The sequence below is a fragment of the Danio rerio genome, chromosome 12, assembly GCF_049306965.1.
Source record: "Danio rerio strain Tuebingen ecotype United States chromosome 12, GRCz12tu, whole genome shotgun sequence".
NCBI classification, from domain to species: Eukaryota; Metazoa; Chordata; class Actinopteri; order Cypriniformes; family Danionidae; genus Danio; species Danio rerio.
Window position 1 is genome coordinate 30,631,504 of NC_133187.1, and position 10,997 is coordinate 30,642,500.

Below are 10,997 nucleotides of genomic sequence, written 5' to 3' on the forward strand. Positions count from 1 at the left end.
CATATTAAGCTATTTTAATCATTAAAATAAGAATTATAGTATTGAAGTATTGAATATCACAGTAATAGTGAATTATTATGTATAAATGTTTTTGTAACATTATTTTTTTATACATTTCAAATTTAAAGGTTAGTTATAAAAAACGTTTTCATAACATTTTACGTAAAGCGTGCATGAACGTGATGACGCAGCCGCGGAACAAGCATGAGACGTCTGTTGAGGTTTTGCACGTCGAGGAACATCAGCAATATTTTGAAGTTTATTCAACCCAGTGTTGCCTCGAGAGTCCACAGTCCATCGTTATTTACCTCGTTTTTCTGCAGGACATTTTCGGACAGCGGCACCAGCATGGATCTTAGTAACATGAGAAAGACCTATAAGAGCGATCAGGAGGTGGGAGGCTTACATTTTGGGTTATGAGGGTTTTTTAATCTCAGGTGTACGACCATGACCTCAGACCCTATTTGAGAGAGACATATTGCAGAGTATCATAGTGATTTTGACATAAAAGCTATATTTACTACGCGCAGTGTTATATTTTATGGATAAAATGTTTAAAACCGTATCAATACAATTCATTTATATTTTTATTTATCTCTATGATCTGCAACTGACAAGCATGCACATTTGCATAAGTGATTGACTGATTCTGTACATTGCCACCTGACCATAAAAAGAAATCTTATCAATTAAGATTATGAAGAGAATCAACATAATCATGACAACATTTACCCTTAAATTGTTTTTTATGCATGTCAATTATGCATGTGTTAATATTAAAGTTACATAATAGATGGCAAGAACGCCTTCTAGGGTCGCCACAGCGGAATTAACCACCAATTTATCCAGCACGTTTTTTATGCAGAGAATGCCCTTCCTGCCGCAATCCATCTCTGGGAAACATCCACACACACACACACACTCATACACTACGGACAATTTAGCATACCCAATTCACCTGCACCGCATATCTTCGGACTGTGGGGGAAACAAGAGCACCCGGAGGAAACCCACGCGAACGCAGGGAGAACATGCAAACTCCACACAGAAACGCCAACTGAGCCGAGGTTCAACCCAGCGACCTTCTTGCTGTGAGGCGACAGCACTACCTACTGCGCCACTGGGTTGCCCGAAAGAACCCCTTCATAGATCTAATTCACTATTAAAGTCCACACACAAATGAAGTATACATCATTAAGCTCACATCATTACATCACTAAAGCATTATGACCACTTGTCTAATATGCAGGTAATCCTCCCTGTGCTCCCAAAATAGAGCTAACCTACCAAAGCATGAACTCTGCAAGACCCCAGTAGGTGTCCTGTGTTATCTGGCACTGACACATTCCCGTGAGATCTTTCTAGTCTTGTAGGTTGTGAGGTGTTAGGAGATGCTTTGGCTTATCAACTGATTCTTATATATGTTTTTGTGTGACAGCAAAATATTATAAATATTCATCAATTTCATCCTACAGTGTTTTGAGGAGAATCAACTTGCGTCTTTAGATCCTATTAAGCAATTCGGCAGCTGGTTTGATCAGGCCACCAAGTGCCCTGAAGTGGGAGAAGCCAATGCAATGTGTCTTGCAACAGCGACTAAGTAGGTATCTCAATTTGTTCATCAATGCCTGCAATGACACAAGTTAGCTTAAAAAGGGATAATTCACCCCCAAAAAAAAATAAAATTAAAAGTAATTTATTGTTGTTTTATTAATTTCTTTCTTCTGTCAAACTCAAAACCAGATGATCTGAAGAATTTTGGAAACAAGCAGCTCTTGACATCCATAGTAGGAAGAAAAAATACTTTGTCAATAAAAATTCTTCATTAATAAATTTTTTTGTGTGTGTGTGTGTTCAACAGAAGAAAGAAACACGAACAGGTTTGCAACAAGTAAAATTCAGAAGTTTTATTTGTGGGTTAACTATCCCTTAAAATGTCATGTAGTCTTTTGGCAGTGTATTATTAATGGAATAACTTTGATTTATTAAGCTTAATAATTCAATGTTGCCTTAATTGATTCGTCTTGTCTCTTCTGAAGGGACGGTCACCCCTCTGCACGCATGGTCCTTCTAAAAGGCTACAGCGAGGAGGGATTTTGCTTCTTTTCCAACTATGAGAGTCGGAAAGGTTCAGAGCTGGTGAGGTCTTATAATCAGAAAATCAGTCCACATGTTTGCTTTTGCATCTTTACGTCTTCTAAATGCCCTTTTTGTGATAATATAGGAGAGCAATCCTCACGCCTGTCTCGTCTTTTACTGGGAACCGTTAAACAGGCAGGTAAGTCTTTTTATTTGACATGTATTTCAGAATATTCTACAGCAAATTCTTTGATAATCAGATCGAAAGAAAGTTTCACTTAAGTTTAATATTTGTCTTGTTTCAAGGTTTTAATTGCTAAAAAAAGCTTTCAGCTTTAATGTTTTCTGCTCAAACAGATTCGCATTGAAGGCACTGTAGAGAGAATCCCATACGAGAAGTCACGTGAATACTTCCACTCGAGGCCCAAAAGCAGTCAGATCGGTGCTGTTGTGAGCAGGCAGAGTACAGTAATACCCAGCCGACAAGTGAGTATCATCTTCAACCACCGTCCATGGTTATTAGTTAAATAAAACAACAGATATAAAGTAAGTTTGTTAATTGAAGCATTGTTAAAATAAAACTAAATTTAAGTATTTCATAAAAAAGAAGCTAAATCAAAACTGGAAATGCTGTTTTGGTAATTAACAGACACAAATCAACACTAAAATTAAGCAGAAAAATAAACAAAATGAATGCAACTGAAATAAAAAATGAATATGAAATTGTAAGAACTCATTTGTCAAAATTAGTTGCATTTGTATGCATGTAGTGACATTTACAAATCCTATATTCTAACTAAAGAGTTTGAGGTTGGGTTTAAAAAAAAGAGTTAGTATTAGGGGTAAAACTAGGAGTTATATTAGTACAGGATTCTTACGGGTGCTGGAAATCCTGGAAAATGCTTGATTTTTATTTTAGTGTTTTCAAGGTTAGAAAAGTGCTTGGATCTTAGACGAAGTGCTTGAACCTGCTTGAATTAGCAGGATTGAAATTGTGACTGTTTTGGTTGCATATGTGCACAATTTTGTCTATGTGACCTCAATATATATGTTTTAATTTTGTCTATGTGACCTACATATTTAATATGTGATCCCAAATATATTTGGGAGCATTTGTGCGATAAATTGTTGTCGTGCGACCAATTTTCATTGCAAAATGTTCACCGCATGCGCGCATTTATGGAGCTAATAAATGCCAAAACAATTTGAATTCGAATTGTGTTAAATTGAATTATTAACAATTGTAAGTTAATAATACTGATTATATCCTATTAGAAATGTTTTGAATTTGTATTTCTTAACTTGATTATATGAAATTTAAGACAACTAAATTTTTAAAGTCAGGTTTTTATAGACCTATTTTTAAACCTAAAACGACAATCCAATGACTGTAAAGAAAAAATAGCAGTGCACATGAAATATCATGTACAACACCCAAACAAAATCTGACTGTAAGCTCATTTCTTGAGATATCAACTTTACGTAGAAAGAGACCAAACTTAAAAGCATTTTTAATTTATTTTTTAATAATTTTTGGGTGAACTATCCCAATAAATCCAAAATATCTTCAATAAATCTAAAGTGCTCAATAAATTTTTTTTTTTTAAAATAGCACAATTGATTTGAATGTGAAAAAATACATACAATATATATATATATATATATATATATATATATATATATATATATATATATATATATATATATATATATATATGTATGTATATATATATATATATATATATATATATATATATATATATATATATATATATATATATATATATATATATATATATATAATTAACCGTGGTTATTAGTTGCAGGAAAAGCATACAAATGTACCTTGAAAGTGCTTGAAAAGTGCTGGAATTTGTAGTTGGAAAATGTGTAAGAACCCTGTAGTAACATTAGGGGTTAAACATAATGGTTATATTATAGTGGTGTTTTAAATGTTAAGTACCAGCATATACATTGTAATATATTGTATCAAATGGATTAGTATGCTGTAGTAAGGGTCACCTATTGACTTTATTCTGCAATGCAGAAGTGTAGTCGTTTTTTGTGATTGTTTTAGAACTTCCAATTGAGTTGACTATGGCAGAAATGAATAGGAATAATAAACAGCAGAAAACGGTCAAACTACTTGCTCTACAAACGAGTGTGTTCAAGACTATTCTTAAAATGTAGAATGATATAATTATAAAATATCAGTTTGCAACATCAAGCAGCATAACAAGCCATTTTAAACATATAAAAATCAGTGAAAGTGAATAAAACTGGAAGTCTCGAGCCAAAAAGTTTCCAGTGGCCTTGCTCACTTAAATGTGAAGAATAAGGTCAATAAAATAGTACAAGAAACTAATAGAAATGACTAAATTCATTCATTTATTTGTTTTCTTGTCGGCTTAGTCCCTTTATTAATCCGGGGTCGCCACAGCGCATGCCCTTCCAGCCGCAACCCATCCCTGAGGAATAGAAATGACTAAATGTATACCTAAAATAGGCCTATATTCAAATATAAATCTTTTTTAAAACTTCAAAAACTATAATGTTATATAAAATTGAAAACAAAATGATTAGCCCTCCTGTCAAATTGTAATTATTTTTCTAATATTTTCCAATTGCATTTATTAAACGTAATAGTTTTAATAACTAATTTTTTTTTGTCTTTGCCATGATGACAATACATATACATACAGTGCATCCGGAAAGTCTTCATAGCGCTTCCTCTTTTTCCACATTTTTTATGTTACAGCCTTATTCCAAAATGATTTTAAAAAATCATTTATTTGCTCAAAATTCTACACACAAAACCCCATAATGACATCGTGAAAAAATAATTTTTGCAATTGTTGCAAATTTATTAAAAATAAAAAATCACATGTACATAAGTATTCACAGCCTTTGCTCAATACTTTGTTGATGCACCTTTGGCAGCAATTACAGCCTCAAATCTTTTTGAATATGATGCCACAAGCTTGGCACTTCTGTCTTTGAGAAATTTTGCCCATTCCTCTTTGCAGTACCTCTCAAGCTCTATCAGCTTGGATGGGAAGCAACAGTGTACAGCCGTTTTCAGATCTCTCCAGAGATGTTCAATAGGATTTAGCTCTGGGCTCTGGCTGGGCCACTTATGGACATTCACAGAGTTGTTGTAAAGTCACACCATTAATATTTTGGCAGTTTGCTTTGGGTCATTGTCCTGCTAAAAGATGAACCGTCCCCTCAGTCTGAAATCAAGAGCGCTCTAAAGCAGGTTTTCATTCAGGAAGTCTATGTACATTGCTGCATTCATCTTTCCCTCTATCCTGGCTAGTCTTCCAGTTCCTGCTGCTGACAAATATCCCCACAGCATGATGCTGCCACCACCATGTTTCACTGTATTAATGGTATTAGCCTGGTGATGAGCAATAATAATAAATTTGCAACAATTAAAAATAAAACTAAAGTTGTGTGTAGAATTTTGAGAGAAAAAAAAAAAGTGGAAAAAGTGAAGCACTATAAATACTTTACAAATGCACTGTATATAGTGCTTAAAGTGCCATTTAAGGGCTTATCTAGGTTAATTACGTTAAGTTATTTTTAAGAAATCTAAAGGGAGCTAATAATATTGACCATAGCAGTTTAAAAACAAACATACAAAATTTCCATCCAAGCTAAAATAAGAAAAATAATTTGAATATGTATTTTTGTCTTCAACTAGAAGTAATCCTAAAAAACAGTGCTATCCTCTGTATTATCTTTCAGCTAAATAATAATAATAATTCACATTAAAGCTCTTAATTTACCTCCTGATTTTGTAAAACAATTTTGTTAATGACCCATTTCTATGTGCTTCCCTTAAAGTACCTAAGAGACAAGAATGCAGAGCTTGAAGAGAAGTTCAAGGACACAGATGTACCAATGCCAGATTACTGGTGTGTAAAATAAGCTTAATAATAGCAAATGTGTTTATATTTAACCAGAAGCATTATACTTACTTTTTTTTTTTCTCTCCAGGGGTGGATACATTGTGAAACCCTCCCTGATTGAGTTTTGGCAGGGTCAGACTAACAGATTACATGATCGGATAGTCTTTTTGCGGCCAAAAGGGGGAGAGACCGAGCTGGGGGACATGCAGCATCAAGCAGAGGGAGGCTGGATTTACCAGCGCTTGTCCCCTTGATAGTCCACATGCTGTGAAGTCAACGTTATAGTATGTGACATCAATACATCATCATTATTTCTTGGCAGTAACTGTCATTTAAAATCCCACCAGGGCAATGTTGAAGATTTATCACTCCATCAATGTCCTGCATTCATGTTGTCTTAACCAGAATCAGAAAGGAAGTTTCATTTGTTGATAACTGTAGATGTGGTTTTATGAATAGAAGTCATGTTGTGCTATAAATGAAGGCTATTTCATGAAAAAACTAATATTTGCTGTTTATTAACTCTGCCTCAAAAAAGACTATTAAAGATGTAGCAGACTTTTTTTTCCTCAGAAAATGTAAATGGGATTTTTGGCTAAAAATGGGGTTCTTGGTGATTTCTGAAAGTCTAACGCCACTTTTACAAAAAAGAAAACAAAATCACATGCAGTGGAAAAGAAATGCATAATAATTTAATATAATAATGTTATAAATGCATGTTAATTACATTAATCTAATTATTTATTTTGCCTCTAGATAACTCTAAAGATGCCAGTAGCAGATGACTTTATTTAATGAATCACCAAAGACCACAGTTTTGACTAAAAAAAATTATAATCTCTTCTAATGTACAAACAATGTAATTTTGGATGGCCCAATGTTGAGTAAAGCTACTTTACATTTTCAAGTGAGCCTTTAAGCCTTTAAATGACCTTAGTATTCTTAGTGCTGTCTGTTGACTGTCTGATGGTTATTCATAATAGAAAAGCACAGCTGTACTTGACACAGCAGTCACAACTGTAGTTTCAGAGAACACAGACTTTGGACTTCTGTCACAACAAACAAAAAAATAAGAAAAAAGCAATCAACATGTTGATGTACTTAATGTGTAATCTAAATGTGAAATATTTGATTAGGTTGTTTGTTATAAATGTGCCAAACTTCGAGCTAATCTAAAATACTTGCTGTATTGACATTTTGTGTTAATGTGCAACCAAAAAAAGAGGAAACCTGTTTCATTTTTCCAATGATGTTCGTCGTGTTTTTGTTTCGCCAGCAGATGGCGGCGTTGTTTGCTGTTTATTGCAATACCAGGCAATTACAATGAAAATAAAGTAGCAAATGTATAATAGAACAATGCAAATATAACCTTTTGCACAAAAAATTTAAAGAAGAATTACAATGGTATGTCATAGAGAAATATGGTGTGAAAGAAAAAAAGACAATAAAATGAAAGAGATGAAAAACTGAAAAAAAAACACATGAAATACAAATGAATGCAAAACATTAAATAAAGCTCATGTTTTAGAAGCTTCAATTGCTTTCTTGTTATGAGACTCTGAAATGGTATTCAAATACATATCCAATTCTCCTTTAATTTACATTTAGTATATTTACACTTAAGTATTAAAGACTTTCCAATAAATAATATTAGGTTTATGCAAAAACTTGAATGGGGGGTACAGAAATCAACTAATTATTATTTCTAAAAAGCATACAAATCTTAAAAGAGATGGCCATGCAAACTATATTAATTTATTTTATAGATATGGGCAGGGTGTGTTTGCTGTTGATACTTTTAATCTATAGTCTTATGCAAAAGTTTGTCCACTTCTGATGAATTTCATAATTGCAAGCCGTAGCCTGCTGGCCTTTCAAATAAGTAAATTCATTTGAGTATTTATACTCTAGAGTCTAGGGAAAAGGCAAAATTTCAGTTCTGACATAACATGTATTTAATCAACAAATGCAATGCAATTTAAGTCTTAACAAAAACAGTGCAAAAAATTGGGCACCCTAACAGATACTGGGTGGAATTCATGTGACCTTTAACTCTGACAAAGTTTCCTGTATCTGCACATCCCCACAGCATGATGGCCCCTTCAGCATATTTTACAGTAGGGAGCATGTTCTTTTTCTGCCATGTAAAGCACCTATGTTTGTGGCATTTGTCCGCTGTATATTTTTTCTAAATGGTTCAGGCTTGTCCAGGTGAGCCTTTTCATTCCTCGTCTTGTTGGCAGAATGCAGAAAAGTCTTCTTCCGCATCACCTTCCACTGAGCTGTTCTTTGTGAAGAGTGCTCTGAACTGTGGAACCACGTACAGTGACATTATCAGCAGCAAGATGTTTCTGAAGCTCTTTGGCGGTGGTCAGTGATTTGTCTGTGACCATTCTAATCATTCTTCGCTTTTGCCTTTAGGGTATTTTTCTCGGTTTAGCACATCTTTCCTCAGAAGAAATGTTCCTATGGGCTTCCTTTTTCTTGCTTTATTTCTGACTGTGGAGAAGGAGACTTTGAACCTCTTTGACAGCCTTTTGCAACCTTTTCCTTATTCATGAAAGTGAATTATCCTAGTTTTTAGGTCATTAGGAAGTTCTTTTGAGGTTCCCATGTTGCTGCCTTTAGGTTCACAATAAGGAGAAGCACAACTAGCAATCAGCTATCATAAACATCCCTTTTCATGATTGGTTGCTCCTCTGTAGGGATTAAGTCATCCAAATCAATTTTGTGTAATCAATCAGCATTAAGTGACTACAGGTTTTGAAATCCACACAAAGGAGAGGGTGCCCAAACTTTTGCGTAGCCTATTTTTCAGTTTCAATTTAATTTCACACATCTCAATACTGCAACACTATGGATTTCTGTCTGAAAAACATGACATTCTGTAGATTCTTTAGATATCGAATGGCATTTCACTTCTCTTATAAAGAAAGAACACATAACTAAGCAGCCACAGAGGGATGCCCAAATTTTTGCATAAAACTGTAAACGCTTTATGACATTTAAGCAATGGAATACAAATCTTTATTTTGCATATTTTAACAATAACCTGTGAAATTGCAGTATACAAAAGAAAACGCAGATTAAATTTAGCTAATTAAAGCTGTAGTGAGAGCATCTCTCTCGTGTTATCACATTGGCTGTCCATGCTTCAACTGAAACCCTTTTTATGATACACTGATAAAATTAGAGAAAAGTTAATTAAACAACACCATTTTTATGAGAGTACAACTTGGTCAAAAGAAAAAAAAACACACGTCATGAAGTCCATCACAACAGTCCATCAAACTATAAGCTTCCCACAGGTTTATCATAAGTTACTCATACACAACAATGTACATTTTTAAGAACGTTCTTCATGTTAAATGTAATTTAGAAAATGAATGGAAAGAGTTCTGTCTTTCTTGTCAGGTATTTTGTTTGTTCCACAGCGATCGTATTACATTTTATGTGCATGACAACATTGTTTATATCATTTACAGATTTATTACATGATATTCATCTTGGGCTGCTCTTAGATTGAAATATGGATGGTAAAACTTGTTTTCCGTACCAGTATTTTCTCTGCAGCGAGAGTTACAGTTAGTATAGTATAGGCCTCAAATGGTGTGTTTGGTCTAGATCAGGGGTGTCCAAACTCAGTCCTGGAAAGCTGGTGTCCTGCATAGTTTAGCTCCAACTTCCTTCAACACACCTGCCTTAAGTTTCTAGCATACCTAGAAAGAGCTTGATTAGCTGGTTCATGTGTGTTTAATTGGGATTGGAACTATAATATGCAGTACACCGGCCCTCCAGGACCTAGTTTGGACACCACCTGATCTAGATGTTATTGTTCCACGTGGCTCTTCTCTGTCTGAGCAGATTCAGGGAAAAGGCTTGGGTTTTCCACCAGAGTTGCACGGATCTTCTTCTTCTCCTTGAACCGGCCTGAATGAGAGACTTTGACGTGACGGCCTTTGGTGGCAGATTTGGTGGCCACTATTTTTTCCAGTCTGGCATCTAAATTGCTGTCTGCCGCATCATGGTCCAGGTCTTTATTTGCATTGTTGGTGCTGAAGTCTGGCGGTATTTCGTACAGGACTTTCGCCTCTGACTTCTTTTTCTTTAGGAAGGTGAGCTTCCACCATGCAGGGTCAGCCATAACAGGTCTGAAGGAGAGATGGCAAGAGCGAATGCATGTTTGTTAGACAGCTAAAGGATAAAGATTTTGGTTAAACTCATAGTACAAACTGGATTCCTGGAGGGCCGCAGCTCTGTACAGTTTTGCTCCAACCCTAATCAAACACAGCTGATCCAACCAATCAAGGTGTTCAAGACTACAGTAGACTATTAAGCAGGTGTGAGTTGGAGGTGGTTGGAGGGGAACTATGCAGAGCTGCAGACCTCCAGGAATTGAGTTTGAGACCACTGCTCATAGTATGAATGCAAGCCTATTTGGGTAGTGCATAGCATAAAACTCATTTTTCACCAAAAGTTTTTTATTGACAAACACAAAGTAGTTAATAATGTTTGTAAGAATAATTTTTGATGATGGAGAGAGCTTTGCCTTCATTTTTGAAATGTTTTGTAAGCTAAACATGGCAATATGTCAGAAAGATTCAAATGTGTTTCCCACGAGAAACATAGCAGAAACATGTGAATTCATGATAGCAACATGTTAAAGAATTGTCAATCATGTGCTAAAATGTGTTAGAAACATGCTAGCAAGATGGTAATTCATGCTTGCCACATGTTAAAGGTGCCGTAGTTGGATCTGCCAAAATGCTATCTGTTAGCATATTATCTTTAAAACACAATCCCTCCCATGCCGTCTAAAGTCATGCCTCCTGAAATCACAAACACGCACCCTTAAGATAGCCGTAAACAACCCACTAGATCAAGTCATTCGCCAGTTAGAAAACTTTATAGTCCTTTATAATACTACAATTCTAAAGGAAAAACTATTTTATGCAGTATGTTTTCAGTTGTGTAGCAAGCAAAAATTGTCATAATGTGCAATAT

At 34.8% G+C, this 10,997-nt stretch overlaps 2 protein-coding genes across 3 annotated transcripts in view; one reads left to right on the top strand and one right to left on the bottom strand.

Moving 5' to 3' along the window:
* The first annotated feature begins 175 nt into the window (after positions 1-175).
* On the top strand, positions 176-7,527 carry pnpo (pyridoxamine 5'-phosphate oxidase). Its single transcript, NM_001256178.1, is given in 7 exon segments — positions 176-393; positions 1,476-1,600; positions 2,040-2,139; positions 2,225-2,278; positions 2,437-2,565; positions 5,929-5,999; positions 6,082-7,527. Coding segments are annotated over 7 exon segments (834 nt in total). The 5' UTR covers positions 176-204; the 3' UTR covers positions 6,248-7,527.
* Positions 7,227-10,997, bottom strand: part of prr15lb (proline rich 15 like b) — an 11,804-nt gene continuing 8,033 nt past the window's right edge. Inside the window, exons 2-3 of one of the 2 annotated variants that reach the window (XM_073917638.1) lie at positions 9,808-10,144; positions 7,227-9,648 (exon numbers count right to left, since the gene is read on the bottom strand). In XM_073917638.1, the coding sequence (XP_073773739.1) occupies positions 9,823-10,137 (315 nt within the window). In that variant the 5' untranslated portion in view covers positions 10,138-10,144 and the 3' untranslated portion in view covers positions 7,227-9,648; positions 9,808-9,822. 2 annotated transcript variants of the gene reach the window in all.